Here is a 19,699-nt window from a genome sequence, read left to right as displayed (position 1 = left end):
TTTCGTTGCAAGGTTTGTTGCATCGCTTCGTGTTCTACATGTAGGCGGGCAGAGACAAAAAACACTTGTTTTGATGCAGGAGTGTCTTTTTGTGCATTGGTAGGATACAGAACCAAACGCCTGAATACAAAAAGGAAAGCTACATGTTTGCCTATGTTTCAAATGTGTTGACTGGTTCAGAAACAAAATTGAACTTAGCTGTTTTAACAGCTCTCTGTTTTCTGCCAACCGGTGTAACTATGTTTTTGAACACAGGATCAAAATATAATCTTCATTAGTTGGCCTACCTGTGCAATGAACAGGTTGAACAGGCCGACCAGACGCCACTGGTAAGATATAAGATGTGTGAAGCGAAAATCGAGAACAGAGAAGTAAGAAGTGCAAAGTGAAAAATGAGAAGTATGAAGCAAGTTGTATAAAGTGAGAAGTAAGGAGTAAGAAGTAAGAACTGAGAAGTGAAAAACTGTTCTCCATGTTAGGGGCGACTGATCATCGTCCGAGTGCCAGCGAGGGACTCTAAGTGAAACTGTGCACCATGGTCCACCGGAAATTTAGGGGGTTTGGTGTAAGGCCCTGCAAGCCAGCCAAAAAAAAACTCACGCAACGAACAATCAACAATAGAGTACGGACCGGAACCATCGGCGAAGACCACTGCGACGGAAAGGGACTAGCGATTGGAAACTCGGTTCGTGGAACTGCAAATCTCTCAACTTCATCGGGAGCACACGCATACTCGCCGATGTGCTCAAGGACCGTAGATTCGGCATCGTAGCGCTGCAGGAGGTTTGTTGGAAGGGATCAATGGTGCGAACGTTTAGAGATAATCATACCATCTACCAGAGCTGCGGCAACACACACGAGCTGGGAACAGCTTTCATAGTGATGGGCGACATGCAAAGGCGCGTGATCGGGTGGTGGCCGATCAACGAGAGAATGTGCAGGTTGAGGATCAAAGGCCGGTTCTTCAACTGATGATGATAAGGACGCATTCTACGTGCAGCTGGAACGTGAGTACGACAGCTGCCCAAGCCACGACGTCAAAATCATCATAGGAGATTTGAACGCTCAGGTTGGCCAAGAGGAGGAGTTTAGACCGACTATTGGAAAGTTCAGCGCTCACCGGCTGACGAACGAAAACGGCCTACGACTAATTGATTTCGCCGCCTCCAAGAATATGGCCATTCGCAGCACCTACTTCCAACACAGCCTCCCGTATCGGCACACCTGGAGATCACCTCTGCAGACAGAATCACAAATCGACCACGTTCTGATTGATGGACGGCACTTCTCCGACATTATCGACGTCAGGACATATCGTGGCGCTAACATCGACTCTGACCACTATCTGGTGATGGTTAAACTGCGTCCAAAACTATCCGTCAGCAACAATGTTCGGTACCGACGACCGCCGCGGTACGACCTAGAGCGACTGAAGCAACCTGATATCGCCACTGCATACGCGCAGCATCTCGAGGCAGCGTTGCCGGAAGAGGGTGAGCTCGATGGGGCCCCTCTTGAGGACTGCTGGAATACAGTCAAAGCAGCCATTAACGACGCAGGGGAGAACAACGTCGGGTATAAGGGTCGAAGTCGACGGAACGATTGGTTCGACGAAGAGTGCAGATAGATTCTGGAGGAGAAGGACGCAGCGCGGGCGGTCGAGCTGCAGCAAGGTACCCAGCAGAACGTGGAACGTTATAGACGGAAGCGGAGACAGCAGACCCGCCTTTTTCAGGAGAAGAAACACCGCCTGGAAGATGCGGAGTGCGAGGAGATGGAACAGCTGTGCCGTTCTCAAGATACACGCAAGTTCTATCAGAAGCTCAACGCATCCCGCAAAGGCTTCGTGCCGCGGACGGAAATGTGCCGGGATAAGGATGGGAGCATCTTGACGGACGAACGTGTGGTGATCGAAAGGTGGAAGCAGCACTACGAGGAACATTTGAATGGCGCTGAGAGTACAGGCAGTGAAAGTCAAGGCAGCGGAGGAGATGACTACGTCAGTTCAGCGGACGATGAAAGCCAACCAGCCTCACCTTGAGGGATGTTAAGGATACCATCCAACAGCTAAAGACCAATAAAGCAGCTGGTAAGGATGGTATCGGAGCTGAGCTCATCAAGATGACCCCGGAAAAGCTGGCCACTTGCCTGCACAAACTGATAGTCAGAATCTGGGAAACTGAACAGCTACCGGAGAAGTGGAAGGAAGGGGTTATATGCCCCATCTACAAGAAAGGCGACAAGCTAGAGTGTGAGAACTTTCGAGCGATCACAATCCTTAATGCCGCCTACAAAGTGATATCCCAGATCATCTTCCGTCGTCTGTCACCATTAGTGAATGAGTTCGTGGGAAGTTAACAAGCCGGCTTCGTTGACGGCCGCTCGACAACGGACCAGATCTTTACTGTACGGCAAATCCTTCAAAAATGCCGTGAATACCAGGTCCCAACGCACCATCTGTTCGTTGATTTCAAGGCGGCATACGACAGGATAGACCGCGTAGAGCTATGGAAAATTATGGTCGAGAACAGCTTCCCTGGGAAGCTTACCAGACTGATCAAAGCAACGGTGGATGGTGTGCAAAACTGTGTGAAGATTTCGGGCGAACACTCCAGTTCGTTCGAATCGCGCCGGGGACTAAGACAAGGTGATGGACTTTCGTGCCTGTTGTTCAACATTGCGCTAGAAGGTGTCATGCGGAGAGCCGGGTGTAACAGCCGGGGTACGATTTTCAACAGATCCAGTCAATTTATTTGCTTCGCGGATGACATGGACATTGTCGGCCGAACATTTGCAAAGGTGGCAGAACTGTACACCCGCCTGAAACGTGAAGCAACAAAAGTTGGACTGGTGGTGAATGCGTCAAAGACAAAGTACATGCTTGTGGGCGGAACCGAGCGCGACAGGGCCCGCCTGGGAAGCAGTGTTACGATAGACGGGGATACCTTCGAGGTGGTCGAGGAATTCGTTTACCTCGGATCCTTGCTAACGGCTGACAACAACGTTAGTCGTGAAATACGAAGGCGCATCATCTGTGGAAGTCGGGCCTACTACGGGCTCCAGAAGAAACTGCGGTCGAAAAAGATTCGGCACCGCACCAAATGTGTCATGTACAAGACGCTTATAAGACTGGTTGTCCTCTACGGACATGAAACATGGACAATGCTCGAGGAGGACTTGCAAGCACTCGGAGTATTCGAGAGATGGGTGCTTAGGGCCATCTTTGGCGGTGTGCAAGAAGACGGTGTGTGGCGGCGAAGAATGAACCATGAGCTCGCCCAACTCTACGGCGAACCCAGTACCGTGGACCCCCGGTAATATGACCGTTTTTAATCTGAACACTTTTTAATTTGAACCCCGTTGGTTTGAACATCGTTCAAATTAAAAATGGTTCAAACGTCATTTACCACGTGGAATCGGGAGAAGAAAAATGGAACATCGTGAAATGGAACGCAGAATCAAAACAAACAAGCAAAGAGAGCAGCCAGAAACCAGTTTTTCTGATGCTTATAGAGTAACCAGAAGTTCAAATTAAAAGTGAACCCCGGTAATTTGAATGAGGTATCGTTCAAATTATCGGGGGTCCACGGTATCCAGAAGGTAGCTAAAGCCGGAAGGGTACGATGGGCAGGACATGTTGCAAGAATGCCGGACAGCAACCCTGCAAAGATGGTGTTCGCTTCCGATCCGGCAGGTACGAGACGGCGTGGAGCGCAGCGAGCGAGATGGGCAGACCAGGTGCAAAACGACTTGGCGAGCGTGGGGCGTATCCGAGGATGGAGAGATGCGGCCTTGAACCGTGCATTGTGGCGTCAAATTGTTGATTCAGTGTTATCTGTTTAGATGTTAACTAAATAAATGAATGAAATGAATGAATAGAACACGAGGGCAGCAGGGACTATGTCCAAGGGCTTGACGATCCCTCCCCAGGCCATCTGCGAGTTGTGGCGCCTGCCTAGGATGTGGTGGGGTTTGACAGTGGGCCCTGTTAAACCTCTATAAAAAGCTGCATGAATCCGCAAGTAGGCTCCGCCAAAGCGACCGTGTGCCGCTCAAAGCGCACAAGCCCAAGTAATGGTGTTAGGTGGGACGCTAAACAGCCCTGACACGACGGCCCTCCGACGAGACAGGAGGTTTGCGCAGGCCCAATAAAGCCGCCTTTAAAAACAACTATTACGAACGACATAGAATATAATACGACTCGATACAATCGGCAACGACCTAGGCGACGAATAAAGGATCACGATTGGAAGCTTGGAACATGGAACTGCAAGTCGCTAGGCTTCGCAGGTTGCGATAGGATAATCTACGATGAATTACATCCCCGCAACTTTGATGTCGTAGCGCTGCAGTAAATCTGCTGGACAGGACAGAAAGTGTGGAAAAGCGAGCATCGAGCGGCTACCTTCTACCAAAGCTGTGGCACCACCAACGAGCTGGGAACCGGCTTCATAGTGCTGGGAAAGATGCGCCAACGCGTGATTGGATGGCAGCCGATCAACGCAAGGATGTGCTAGCTGAGGATTAAAGGCCGTTTCTTCAACTATAGCATCATCTACGTGCACTGCCCACACGAAGGGAGATCCGACGACGAGAAACAAGCGTTCTATGCGCAGCTGGAGCAGACATACGATGGATTCCCACTGCGGGACGTCAAAATTGTCATCGGTGACATGAACGCTCAGGTAGGAAGGGAGGAAATGTATAGACCGGTCATCGGACCGGATAGTCTGCATACCCTATCGAACGACAACGGCCAACAATGCATAAACTTTGCAGCCTCCCGCGGAATGGTAGTCCGAAGCACTTTCTTCCCCCGCAAAAATATCCACAAGGCCACATGGAAATCACCTAATCAAGTAACGGAAAACCAAATCGACCACGTTCTAATCGACGGTAAATTCTTCTCCGACATCACGAACGTACGCACTTACCGCAGTGCGAATATTGAATCCGACCACTACCTCGTCGCAGTATGTCTGCGCTCAAAACTCTCGACGGTGATCAACACGCGTCGGAGTCGTCCGCCGCGGCTTAACATTGGGCGGCTACAAGGCGGTAGACTAGCCCAAGACTACGCGCAGCAGCTGGAAGTGGCACTCCCAACGGAAGAGCAGCTAGGCGCAGCATCTCTTGAAGATGGCTGGAGAGATATTCGATCCGCCATTGGAAGCACCGCAACCGCTGCACTAGGCACGGTGGCTCCGGATCAGAGAAACGACTGGTATGACGGCGAATGTGAGCAGTTAGTTGAGGAGAAGAATGCAGCATGGGCGAGATTGCTGCAACACCGCACGAGGGCGAACGAGGCACGATACAAACGGGCGCGGAACAGACAAAACTCGATTTTCCGAAGGAAAATGCCCCAGAAGGAAGATCGAGACCGTGAAGAGACGGAGGAACTGTACCGCGCTAATAACGCACGAAAGTTCTATGAGAAGATGAACCGTTCACGTAAGGGCCACGTGCCACAGCCCGATATGTGTAAGGACCAGGGAATCAATATTCGAGCAACGCCTAACAATATACCCTTTGTCATCAACAGAGTTTGTTACTGACAAACGCACCTTGCAACAAGCCTTTGTCAGAACCTGCACACAATATGACAAGAATCATTTGCCTTGCATGATCTGATATTTCCGATAATACGAGGCTATTTTTGTAATCAGCGTAGATTCTCGAATATTTCCATGAAAGTAGAAACTACGATAGCACAAAACCGAAATTTGCTCTCAAGAGAATGCAAAATAACGGAATGAAAAGTTAGCAACAAAATTGTCTTCGTTTTTGTCGTGGACAAAATTTTTCGGATCTTTGTCATTATTATCACCGACAAAAACAAAGCTTTGTCGTTGGTTCTGTTTTGTCGCTTGTTTCGTATGCGCATCGACGAAAAATTGATTCCCTGGTAAGGACATAAACGGGAACCTTCTTACAAACGAGCGTGAGGTGATCCAAAGGTGGCCGCAGCACTACGAAGAGCACCTAAATGGCGATATGACAGACAACGGTGCCGGTATGGTAACGAACCTAGGAGCAAGCGCGAATGACATGCGACTCCCGGCTCCGAATCTCCAGGAAATCCAGGAGGAGATCGGCCAGCTGAAAAACAACAAAGCCCCTGGAGTTGACCAATTACCAGGAGAGCTGTTTAAACACGGTGGTGAGGCACTGGCTAGAGCGCTGTACTGGGTGATTACCAAGGTTTGGGAGGATGAGGTTCTGCCACAGGAGTGGATGGAAGGTGTCGCGTGTACCATCTACAAAAAGGGCGATAAGCTGGATTGTAGCAACTACCCCGCAATCACATTGCTGAACGCCGCCTACAAGGTACTCTTCCAAATTTTATGCCGTCGACTAGCACCAATTGCAAGAGAGTTCGTGGGGCAGTACCAGGCGGGATTTATGGGTGAACGCTCTACCACAGACCAGGTGTTCGCCATACGTCAGGTATTGCAGAAATGCCGCGAATACAACGTGCCCACACAACATCTATTTATCGACTTCAAAGCCGCATATGATACAATCGTTCGAGACCAGCTATGGCAGCTAATGCACGAAAACGGATTTCCGGATAAACTGATTCGGTTGATCAAGGCGACGATGGATCGGGTGATGTGCGTAGTTCGAGTTTCAGGGGCATTCTCGAGTCTCTTCGAAACGCGTAGAGGGTTACGGCAAGGTCTTTCATGTCTGCTATTCAACATCGCTTTGGAGGGAGCAATACGCAGGGCAGGGATTGACACGAGTGGTACGATTTTCACGAAGTCCGTCCAGTTATTTGGTTTCGCCGACGACATTGATATCATGGCACGTAACTTTGAGAGGATGGAGGAAGCCTACATCAGACTGAAAAGCGAAGCTAAACGGATTGGACTAGTCATCAATACGTCGAAGACGAAATACATGATAGGAAGAGGCTCAAGAGAGGTCAATGTAAGCCACCCACCACAAGTTTCTATCGGTGGTGACGAAATCGAGGTGGTTGAGGAATTCATGTACTTAACTTGGGCTCACTGGTAACCGCCGATAACGATACCAGCAGAGAAATTCGGAGACGCATAGTGGCTGGAAATCGTGCGTACTTTGGACTCCGCAAGACGCTTCGATCGAATAGAGTTCGCCGCCGTACCAAACTGACTATCTACAAAACGCTTATAAGACCGGTAGTTCTCTACGGACACGAGACCTGGACGATGCTCGTGGAGGACCAACGCGCACTGGGAGTTTTCGAAAGGAAAGTGTTGCGTACCATCTATGGTGGGGTGCAGATGGCGGACGGTACGTGGAGGAGGCGAATGAACCACGAGTTGCATCAGCTGTTGGGAGAACCATCCATCGTTCACACCGCGAAAATCGGAAGGCTGCGGTGGGCCGGGCACGTAGCCAGAATGTCGAACAGTAATCAGGTGAAAATGGTTCTTGACAACGATCCGACGGGAACAAGAAGGCGAGGTGCACAGCGGGCAAGGTGGATCGATCAGGTGGAGGACGATTCGCGGACCCTCCGCAGACTGCGTGGCTGGCGAAGTGCAGCCATGGACCGAGCTGAATGGAGAAAACTTTTATGTGCAGCACAGGCCACTCCGGCCTTAGTCTGGTAATAAATAAAAAAAAAACATTTGCGGACAAACCATTTTCGACCTAATAGCAGTTTTGGGTTCGTTCGACAACTCTACCAAAACTCACTGGGAAAGCCGAGAAGAAGTCAGCGTAGTCTCGTCCTAGAAGAGCGTCACCAAAAGCATCCGGATACCGATACGTCGTCGAAGGCCATGCGCAAACTATATCTTCGAATGGATTGCAGCTGAGGCTTGCGGTCTGCCATAGTACAACAAACGCTGAACAATTACTTCCCACGGAATGCAAACAGCTGTCGGTTCTTCACCTTGCATAATTTCTGCCGGGATTTGTTGGCGGGTTGGAAGAGTTTGTGAGTTTGAGTAACGTAGCTTGGGAGGTGGCCAAGTTGGGGAAAGCACTTGGCGCAAAGCATTATTTTAAGTTTCAGCCAGCAACTGTTCGAGTGACCTCTGAGGAGAGAAGTCGAGAATTAGTCGGGCAAACCAAATCGGCCGGTAGTCTTCCGGATCCCGGAAGTGGCGCTTAAGCCACCGATTATTAATAAACCTCGAGCTGAAGCTACGAACGGTTACAGGCTTTTTAACCGGGTGGCCTCATTATTTGATTTTAACGTTTCTCGTCAAACGCTTCGTCGACGATTCTCCAGTGTATTTTTAAGATTGGAAAATTGACTATTTTTTAATTGTGTATCGATTTGACATGACAAATAGAATTAAGATTAGAATAAGACCAAACATTATTGGGGCACTAGAATGCCTGTCGGTGTATAAACCAATATCTGACCAATATAATCCCCAATACTCACCCGCGTTCTGCAATTCCCGAATTTGCGCTTCCAAACTCTCCTGCTCCTCCAGCAGCTTGCGCTGATCCTCTTCGCTTTCCAGATCTTCCTTCTCCTCCAACTCATCGCAGCTGGACAGATTGATTTCGGACCGTGCCAACCGTTTTGCGGCAAGCATCGTGCCATCGTTATCTCCCGCACCTTCCTCGCCCGTTCCATAACATTTTTCATACAGATTCTGGATTGTAGATGAAACCAGGTTGGTTTGGATGTTCATATCGACCTTGTTCAAATGCGATGTAGTGTCCTCCAATGGTTGCTGCGGCGCGACATCTACCGCTTTTTCCGCATTTGGTTCATCGTCAGCGGATGATGCTGTGGGTGGTTTCGATTTCAACTTTTCGTTCCGTAGGTATTCCTTGTGCAATGTTTTTAACTTCAAACCGGTCAGATCGGACTTTTGTCTGCTCACTGTTGGACCATTCATCGTTGGTTGTTTGGTCAGAGCGGGTTGAGCTGCGCTGATTGGAGGAACCTTTTTTTGAGCTGCTGGAGCAGTTGTGGGGCGTTTCGGCAGTACAACAGATGGCGGTTTGGCCGGAGGATTAACCAGTTTTGCGTTCGCCAGTGATGTCGCTTTAGCTTTAGAGTCAGGTGGTGATTTTGTAGCTGCCACTGGTTTGATCGCCTTTGGATCCACTTTGGACGACTTCATTGCATTGTCGGTGGAGACCTTGCGCTCACTCTCTTCGGCATTGCCATTTTCATCCAGCAAGGCGAGTGTAGGCAAACTGGCATACCCACTGGGCTGATTGAACCGAGTGGCCCAATGTAAACTGGATCGTCGTTTCGTCTTCACCGTGTACCAACCGTCATTGCTGGCAGCATCCGAAGGAAGGCTCTTTGGCTCTGAACGCCTCCCACCGACTGGTCCATTTGGAACACGATTCTTGGAAACTTCCACAACGGAGTTCCTGGAACCCAATCGATCAGTGCTAGCTTTTAGAGTCGAACTGGAACTGTCGACATCCTCTCTGGACGTTTTGCGTGAAAACGACAGCTTTGAAGGGAACGATGCCGGTTTGCTTTCGTTTCGTCGATTGTTTATTTCGATCATAGTTTTGGAACGGGCGGAAAGACGGGTAGAAATATTCGATGGAATGGTTTTGCTTTTCACTGGATTAACCGCTGGACGGGCGCCTGCCTTAGAACCAGCGGAATGGATGTTTGAAATAGTTGCGCTTTTTGTTGGTAGCGCCACTGGTTTCGTTTGATTTTGACTAAGACTAGATATTGTAGCCGATTTTCGAACATTTGGAACGGTTCGAACGATTTTCGATGGAACCGTTCTCGAAGGCAAAGCAACCTTATTTTGAACTGCCGGAGCAACGGGTCGAACAGAGGGTTTGGCAACACTAGTTACTACTGTTGCATACTTCGTAGCAGGAACAACCTTCTTTACTGTAACCTCTGGAACTTTCTCTACGGCTTTGGCCATTTCTGACACCTTTTTCTCTTCCACGGCTACAACTTCTGTTATCTTATCTTCCGGTTTTTCCGGAACAACTTCAACCTGCTTCACAATTTCATTACAAACTTCCACTTTCTTACAATACTTTTCAAGGTACTCAGCCAGAGTTAGGTTTTCATCATCCAGATTAGTCTGTGTGTACTGATCCAGTTTAAGTACATACGCCTCAAGATTGTTGCAACCGATTTGTTGCTGATGGTCATTCTCCACCGTTGCCTGTGAAGGTTTCTGCGTCTCATCCGCCACGCCATTTTCGTTCGTAGCTACGGACTGTTTCATCAAGTCTTTCACAGTCATTCTTCCGATTGTAGCTCCTCCCTTTTTAGTGCTGAGACTCTCCGTCGAACTAAAGTGTTTCTTCGGAGAACATTTGGTCAGATCCTCAACGGCGTGATTAGGGCTATTCTTTCCGGAGAAACTGGGACTCGATTTCCCTGACATTCCTGGACTGGAAATGGGTTTACGAACCCCTGTAATAAAAAATGGAGTCATTGAAATGAACTCGAAAATTAAACCATGATTTACTTACGTGGGGCGGGATTACTCTTTCGCACCTCCCAAGCTAGCGATTGGGGACGCTGAGGCAACGGAGTCGCTTCATAGTCCCAGGAAACTTTGAACCACTCAGCCAGCGCACGAAAATCTCGAATGTAGTTTTCCAGCACCAGAATTGCCTCCTGACATGAGGGCAAGTTTTCATAGCACTCAACCGTTTGATATATTTCGTTGACCTGAAATTCAAAAACAATCGTTTCAGAATTGGACATTATTTACGAACTGAATCATTTACAGATCTTTGGAGATTTCCAAACAGAAATGCCCAGTATCGGGCTTGAAGTTCCGACTTTTTGTCTCTGCCCGTTGAAGCAGATCGCACTCGCGGAGCCGAGGACTTTGCGGCGGATTTACCTTGCGAGGCACTCTGCAAAGATCGTGGTTTTAAATGTGCCGGTGGCTTTCGAGTATAGCTTCCTGTAAAAAGGAAAGAAAAAATCGGTTTTATCAAGTAAATGTAGAGCCACAATACTGATCTCTAACCAGTCAATCAATTTGTATCGTTAGATTGCCCTGAGAATGACACATCCCATGGAATCATCTTCCTACGAGACCGACCGCCCACGCACAAAAAACGCAGACACCAGTGATGATGAATCAGTTTAGTGTGTAAATAAAATACTTACTGCTGCAGCCGCTCTCCTCGCCGTCATCCGACAGATGGTAGAAGTTTTTCGCCTCCTTGCCTTCCTGATTAAAATACCGTCGATTTTCCATTCTCATTGCCTTTTGTTGTCATTGATTTTTCGGAAAGTCGTAAAACTCTCAAATCACTTACAAATGGCAGCCCCGGTTTCCTCGCAACCGACTACTCAACCCACAGAGGATCAGAACTACTTCGCAGCTTTTTGCTTCGTTGGTCAAGAGTCAGTGGGTTGTGCCCGAAAGAAAACCACCGATCCTCGTATCCAGAATTTTCCCCGCACTTGCCCTTCTCGATTAAAATAGAAGAAAAAATCACACGCAACGATTATCCACTTTTCACCCTACCCTCGGTGGGATCCCAAACACTATTATTTCCACAGTTCAGAAAGCACGAATCGTAACACGCATCAAACGTTGCAAATCAGACGGTCCTCGAACCGAAATTAATGACGACAAAAATACACAAAACATTTGCAGCTGAGATGCGATTCACAAAGAACAACGAACTCGCGAAAGAACGTCGACTGCGTGAAGAAAACGTAAAGAAACGCAGACGGTAACAAGAAGGAGGGGGAAGAAAGCGAAACAACAAAGCAAAACGAAATCAAGGAAGATTCGTAGTTTGTTTTTGTTTACGAAAAGTGGAGAAGCTGTCAAAAATACGAGAACAGCGGAAATCGCTGAGCTCTCGCGCGTAACATTTGAAAAAGCCTTCACGGTTATATTGTGTATCCGGAATAAATTTATACCGCTTTTTATACCGAAGTTGGATTTTTCTCCAGATACAGGCAACTTTCCCAACTTCGGAAGTAGTGCGCTGGATTCCCCTAAAGATGCGCTAAACAACGCATCCATTAGTTTGACAGATAAAACTTCGGAAGAAAGTTCGGTTCGGAAGTCCGGACTTCCGAATTCTAAGTTGGTGCTACGCCGACAATAACGTATTTTGAATTAACAAAAGATATTTCTTGGGTACTTATTCAAAAGGACGTATGTGATTTTGTAAACAAAGACTCAAACGTCGATTTGTCCAATCTGATGTCACTCCCACGCAAACCAACACCACCAACAAGTAGCCGAAGGCTTCCCCTACCTGTGTGTACTGGTGGTTTGCGTGGGAGTGCCATCAGATTGGACAAATCGACGTTTGAATCTTTGTTTACAAAATCACATACGTCCTTTTGAATAAGTACCCGAGATTTTAGGGTCTGTCTCTATTTGGAGAATTAAACTGAAATTAAACTTAAAAGTGACATTTCAATAATTATCGAATAACCCTGCTCGCAGAGCATGATTACTTTTGACAGATATCGAATCATTTTGCATCGATGTCTTATTGGAATTGCTGGGTAGCACCAGCCATTTTTATGACCGGGTTATTTGCTAAATTTTCGAACTGTCACTTTTAAGTTTAATTCTCCAAGGGCCAATTTCTTCACCTCCACTTAACTCTTAAGCGGTGCTTACCCATACGCTTAAACCTGGTTTAAGCACTAAGCGGAGGTGAAGAAATCGGCCCCAAATGAGACAGACCCTTAAGGTGCCCTCAGACGTTGCAAGCAAATCACTCGCAACGAGCATTTTGCTCGCAGAAAATGACAACTGTCAAAAATTTGCCTGTCTGACTACACTGAAAGTGATTGCATGCAAACAAATGACAACTCGTAAGCAAACGCTCGCTTGCAATGTGTGACTGCTAAGCGTTAAAAAATTTCAACTCGCAGAAACGAAATTGCGCTTGCTAGTGCAACACTAGCAAATTTTACGCTCCCAAAAGTGAAAACGTTTTCAGGTGGCAGTGTTGCACTGCAAAAATAGGAATGAAATTAGATTTTGTGGCCGAAAAACAAGTTTTTCGTTTTTGTTTATATTTGCATGAGAGTAAATCTGTCATTTGCTTAAAGTAAAAAACTGCTACGTGTGACTGCAATTGCGAGTGCTCTCAGAAATCATTCGCTCGCACGAGTGATTTGCTTGCAACGTCTGACGGAGCCTTTACTGCCGCTAACCGCAAGTCGAGCACATCTGTATATGGAGCCCCATATACAGATGTGCTCGACTTGCGGTTAGCGGCAGCTTAGTTATTGTGGATTTACTCCATTTACTCGCTATTAAGATTTTCCCGATTACTTTTACGGCTACTCAGAGTAAGCGCAAAAAATCGGGGGGATCGACAATGTTAATGTCTCATAAAACTTAATTTTAATGATTACAAATATTAAGTCAAATGAAATCAATTCTTCAATATTACAGTCGCAGAACTTTATGAAATAATGTAGGTATTTTTTTCGCGGTTTTTTTGGGGCAATATTAAACATTTTATATCTCACGATCAGGTAATAAATATCATATACATCTACCCCATCTACCCCATCTACCCCTCACCTACTGGGACACGTGCTCATTATTTTTACCGCCAAAAATGCAAATGCCAAAAAGTACGTGGTTGCCAGTAAACAAACCCAGGAAACCATTAAGCACTTTAATAAGCCTTATGTTAACCATATATCAGCTTTTCAGTGCCTACCCGGATAAAAAATATCATTAAAATATCATAATTTTTATTGTTCCAGCACCATTTAAAACAAAGTATTTACCGTTGAATATAATGGAATTTTGACAATAAAATCACATGAGAAATAATGGTTTTCCACGATAAAATGAATGGTAAATGGGACTTTTACAATTAAAAAGGGGGGTTGTTATGTATCTTTACAATAAAAAAATCGAAAATTTTCCATACAAAATTCGGAGCAAAACAATTGATTTTACGGTTCTTCAATGGGATGATTTCGAGCGACATAACAATAGAAAACATTGTGTTTTATACTGCCGCGATTCGCATAAGAGTCCCATGTCGATTATTGACGATTTTGATTTTCTTTAAGAAATAAGCTTAAAATGTACTCATCTTTAAGAAAAACTGATAAAATAATAGGCTTTGTTCTAGAAATTTGAAAATCAAAACCCACTTGTGTTGTCTCATCTTGCTATTTATTCGCATAACAGTCACATTCCAGATTTTAATACACTCTCACACAAAACATCAATGTAATTATGGTCCATTTAATAGTTCCATAGCAATGTATACAGATAAAGAATATTATGCCAAATTTTCATAAAGATTGCTGGTTGTATCGATTTATTAGTATTTTTTTAATTTCTCCATGTAGAACCAGTTTGCAAAATTCAATGGCATTTTTCTCAAGTTGAAGAAAACTGACATGGGACGCTTATGCGAATAGGGGCAGTATAGGTTTTCAATTACTTTTTCTATTGCTTTACAGTAGAAAAACAACAGAATTTAGAAAACATTATAATCCAATATTACAATAAAAATACAATACAATAAATTATTTTACAAATTATTTTATTTTGAATATAATTTTAATTCAGTTCAAATTTTTTCTCTTTCATTTTAACTCGCTTTGCTGTTATTTGGACATGGGTGCATAAACGCTGAAAATCGGCAAAGACGCAGCCCGCTATACGAATCGAAGGATCGGAGTTATTCTTGAACACATACATATAAACCTGAGACTAAACCTGTGAAAATATAAACTATAAAAGAATGTCAGTTTTATTAGAAAAAGTACGTCAAGAACAAAAGAAAAAAAAATACTTGCAACAGTTCTTATTATATCCCTTTGGTGAGATTGGCCAATGATAGCCACTAACGCTCTTGAATCAGTGAAGGCACCGAGCAGCAGTATTTTATCATAAGCTTCATTTCTGAAAGAGAACAAAGATACATCCCGGATAAAAATTAACAGTAACTTGTTCCGAATTACTTCGACGATGAAAATCAAGGACCCTCTTGAAGGTACTTTAAAGATTTCTCCCGCATCAATATCATCAGATATTATGATGATAACACTTTTTTTTTGTTCGGGATGAGCCACTGCGCGCATTAAGAGCCCCGCACATAGGATACGTTTGCGTTGCTTTTTACAGTTTTCCCATGGGGAATGTGTCAAAGCAACGTAAACGTATGCTATGTGCGGGGCTCTTTACAGTCGTGATTCGCTGGTTGGGATTATAATCATCTTCTTATTGGCATTACATCCCCACACTGGGACAGAGCCACCTCGCAGCTTAGTGTTCATTAAGCACTTCCACAGTTATTAATTGCGAGGTTTCTTAGCCAAGTTACCATTTATGCATCCGTATATCATGAGGCTAGCACGATGATACTTTTATGCCCAGGGAAGTCGAGACATTTCCAATCCGAAAATTGCCTAGACCGGCACCGGGAATCGAACCCAGCCACCCTCAGCATGGTCTTGCTTTGTAGCCGCGCGTCTTACCGCACGGCTAAGGAGGGCCCCAAGGAGGGGATTATAATACATGTGTCATTTTTTAGCTGGGCCTCCGCTGGTTGGGCCATGGCACATCTAAAAAGCATTCATACATCAAAATTCAATGCAAACGCCGAAAATGGGTTTTGACGTCATTGGACATCATTTGCGATGTTCAAGTTGAAATGCACGAGTTCAAATTGATAGCAGAATTCGTTAATTGGGTCGAGTTTGTGACCCAAGCAGCGAAGCGCGACTGTACATTGAACTTTTGTAGTATAACACTTTAGATATTTACCTCGATTCAGAAGCCAGTGATCTACCGCTTGCCCAGCACCAAAAACAGCAATGAAAAAGACACTTCCTGCACCATACAGTTTCATTATTTTTGTCTTTCTACTAATGATAAACAAAACTGCACACTTAATTTTATTTACCGAGCTCGGTTGTCGAATTACCGATTTCTCAACAGCTGAGCTCTCGGTAGCCACCTCAGTAAAAAGTTCAAAATTTACCGAGCTCTCGGTTCTGCGAACTCGATGGTGAAATGTCAATTATTACCGAGCTGATCTGTAAAGATTACTGAGCACTCGGTAAAATATACTGAGCCATTCAGCAAAAGCTAATGCGGACCCCGGTAATAAAAGGAACGAATGAAATTCAATTAGGCGATTAAAAAAATCCAAACAATAAAATTCACGATTGATTTTTAATTTCTTGTCTTTTTATTATACATCTATATCAATAAATAAATCAATAAATAAACAATTTCGTAGAAGATGATGCCCATTGCTGCAAACGGCCTTATCCAGCGAGATGAAGCAATGGCCGACTAATTATACCCTTTTCAGTGATTTGCCTGAAAATTTATAAATATGAATTATGATACCAAATTGACAAACCAATTAAAGTTTAACCATCCATTGGAACAAATTATTTCAACTTACCTGAATATTAAACTATAGTATACGATTGACATTATACTCTCAGCAGCTATCACGCGAGTAATCAAAACCGGAGTACTAAATTGCAAAAAAAAATATGGCGTCACATTGAGAAGCGGCAAGCGGCAAGAGGCGAGATCGGTATTTATTATACCGGGTGCTCAGTAGACCGCATTGATTTTTACTGAGTTGTCGGTTTATTTTTTGACAAGTGCAGGATGTTTTCATAGAACTGAGTTGATCGGTAATATTTATTACCGAACCTCAGTATTTCAGTTCAAACTACTGAAACATGCTGAAACATCGGTGAAAAATATTACAGATGTCAGTAAATTCTTCTGAATTAACTGAGTTCTCGGTTAAAATTTTCTTTTACCGAATTAAATCTGTAAAAAAGATTACCGAGCTGAAATTCTCGATTTAAGTGTGTGTACACGCTAAAATTAATCCATCCATTCTCCGTGTGAAATGATAAGCAAAAGTTTTTATTCTCTTTCATTTTTTTAATTCAAATTTTTATTACATAACATTTATAGACCTGCAATATGAAAATATATTCTTGAGAATCGATATATTTTATTTTTTTCATTGAATAAGCAAAGCTATTGTTATTTTATTGTTTTCAATTGTTATTTCATCAATATAATAAATCCATGAAAGATTCAAAAATTATATTATTTTTTTCATTAAGACGGATTTCCTGATCATCCAGATAGAATACTTTCATAATTTGTTTAGTTTTTGGATGAGCAATGCTAAACATAAGCAAACAATAAAAATATAATAGAATGTATCGGTAACATTTAAATATATTGTACTTCTAATGTAAGTACAATAAAGATCTTTAACAACCGTGAAAATTTTACAATAAGCGTACAATAATTTGTATTGTTTACCACGTAATCTATTGTATTTCAATGGGTTATGTCATACAAGTTACTGTTAATTTTTATCCGGGTAAAAGCTGCCTACTTTGATCGATCTAACGTTTATTTCCTTACGAAAACCGTTTATTTTAAATATATTTTTATGTATTGATTTGTGAGGGATACTTTGTACGGACCACATTTAGAACTCCTAAAGACACATCTTTTTGTTGAAGACCCATGGACATATCTCGTTTATTTATCAAGTTATAACCGTTTTTCGATTAAAAACATATTTTTTTCAAAATGAAATAAAACGCTTTAAACAAAAAACGCTCTCTCAGTTTTCCTACACTGAAAATAATCTACACATTCATGCTACTGGTTCCACACATGAATTTTCACTACTTGTGAAGCATACCATTATAACGTGTAAATCCAGTCGCAAATGTCAAAAAATGAAACGTTCGTTACAGAGGAATTTCATCAAGAATGGAAATGGAAAACACGTTAAATCTTTATGGATTGTATCTGTGGATACTGCCAGTTTTCGGACCATGTTCTTCTTTATTAATTTCTAAATGAGAGTGATCATTCAAACGCGCATACTAATGAAACAAAACAATCATGGTCATTTAAATAACACTTTTATTAACATAAGAACTAATATTGTTTGGCCAATCATGACAAGGAGGCGTCATTTTTTATCATTTTTTGTGACCACCAGCAAAATTCTGCGGGCGCTGAACATGGCTCCCAAATTGAGAAGGTTATTAAAAATGCTGCATGAATTCTTGTAATATTGGATAACTAATCCGAATGACGACACAATCACACCAGAATCCGAAGTACAAGTTTCAATCTGTAAAAGTAGGGCATATTTTTTAATCATTTGATGAATTACCATTACCATTACCACCTTACCATTTTTTATATACAAAAAATATATTTACAAAATTTCAACCAAATTAATGAAATTACACTTTTTAATTCCTTCTTGAAGATTGAAGAACAAGTTTAAGATGCCCACGATTTCCAGATAGTGAACAATCTGTCAATAAAGCGCCATGTTATTTTTTCACCTATTACTGCTTATTCAAACGATGTTCAAAACACGTTAATATACACAGTTTTCTCATATGGTATCAATTCGTATTCATATCTTGCGATTTTCACGTGGATGGCTAGTGAAAATGTCGCTCGATGAAACACGTTCGATTCACATGGAAAAGAACGTTATGTAAACGTGTATATTATTTTCAGTGTACCATAAACGCAGAAAAGTGCGAGCTTTCGAATAGATCCAATCTACAGTGACTGTAATAACAGTGTCGTCAAGTGTCAGAATTGGAACAGAATCGTCTGTCAGTTCCATACAAATGCGCGTTCCAAACGAGCAGGAGACCTGTCAAACGTGGCACATGGCGTTACTCTTCTTGTAGGACTCTAATCCAATCCAGCTTTTTACGCTAGCCATAAATCAACTATGGTAACTTATTTTTGACACTAGCTGTGTACAACGATTATGGGGCAGTTTTTGTTGCCTAGGATACATGCCAAATTGTTTACAAGGCGAAAATTTTCACCTTGTTTATTTTGAGAAGTATTCATTCAACATGTTGTAAAAAGATTTAATTTATTGTGCCCTGCATTTTCATTTATTCTTTTGTTTCAGGTGGTAAATTTAAATGTTCACAAGATATTTAATGCCAGGCAATCACACCATCACAATAGTTAGATGGAGACTTGGCTGAAATCCAAGATAAACAATAATTTAAATACTTTTTGAAACAGGCACATTAAAATGACCGCAATGGAGGATTTTGAAGAATATCATATTGAAAGTCGTCTTTTACCTCTCGAAATCAATTAGGTAGGCATTAATGGAAAAGGAAGTAATGTTTTTGTGCCAAAATCGACGATCTGGGTATTAATAAATATCATTCATTAGAGGGAAATTAGTAGACTTCTTCCCAATCAGTTTTGATGTTCCTCGGTACACATCTTCTTTGGACACTCGCTGACGCTCGAAATACATCGATCTTCAACAAGGTTAATACTGACATTCCCGCTCAAGTAACCAACGATGTTCACGACCCGAGCTGAGCCATACCCATTTTACGAAAGTGAGTCCCTATAAAGAGCCAGAAAATAGCTATATGGACCCAGATGGGCACTCCCGTGGAGGTGCTCTTAGCCTGTCATAGATGCAAGGAAAAATCTTAGGAGGAGTCTATTAAGCAGTCTGGGTCCTATAAACGATCACCTGATGTTTTTTTAGAATCCCCTACAAATTATCTTGCATCGAGCGTGCAGAACGTTGGATCACGGAAACGAATAATGCATATTAAAACATAGCGTTTCATGTGTGCCAGTTTGATTTTCTCCATCTAATTAAATCAATTTAAAAATAGATAAGAAGTCAATGTACTGTACATAAACAAAAATGATGCATTAATTTATTCCACAAATAAGAATCACACGCTTTCGAT

General features: G+C 43.4%; 1 protein-coding gene and 1 long non-coding RNA gene across 3 annotated transcripts in view; both read right to left on the bottom strand.

The window, feature by feature from the left end:
• The window catches only part of LOC134212117 (uncharacterized), a 259,280-nt gene extending 247,642 nt beyond the window's left edge, over positions 1–11,638 (bottom strand). The window contains exons 1-4 of the mRNA XM_062689667.1: positions 11,081–11,638; positions 10,690–10,871; positions 10,429–10,630; positions 8,390–10,369 (exon numbers count right to left, since the gene is read on the bottom strand). Of these exons, the coding sequence (XP_062545651.1) occupies positions 8,390–10,369; positions 10,429–10,630; positions 10,690–10,871; positions 11,081–11,177 (2,461 nt within the window). The 5' untranslated portion in view covers positions 11,178–11,638. The remainder of the gene's footprint in view (positions 1–8,389; positions 10,370–10,428; positions 10,631–10,689; positions 10,872–11,080) is intronic.
• Positions 11,639–14,505: 2,867 nt separating this feature from the next.
• LOC134216219 (uncharacterized) lies at positions 14,506–15,812 on the bottom strand. 2 transcript variants are annotated; one of them, XR_009980559.1, is made up of 3 exons: positions 15,696–15,812; positions 14,722–14,831; positions 14,506–14,660 (listed from the first exon to the last, which is right to left on the bottom strand). It is a non-coding gene; the product is annotated as an uncharacterized LOC134216219 (long non-coding RNA). The 2 variants fall into 2 exon arrangements; XR_009980560.1 differs by having other exon boundaries at positions 14,509–14,633.
• Between the last annotated feature and the right edge of the window lie 3,887 nt (positions 15,813–19,699).

This window comes from Armigeres subalbatus, chromosome 2 (genome assembly GCF_024139115.2).
Source record: "Armigeres subalbatus isolate Guangzhou_Male chromosome 2, GZ_Asu_2, whole genome shotgun sequence".
NCBI lineage: Eukaryota > Metazoa > Arthropoda > Insecta > Diptera > Culicidae > Armigeres > Armigeres subalbatus.
Note: the sequence above shows the minus strand (reverse complement) of the source record. Positions and strands in the feature narration are given on the sequence as shown.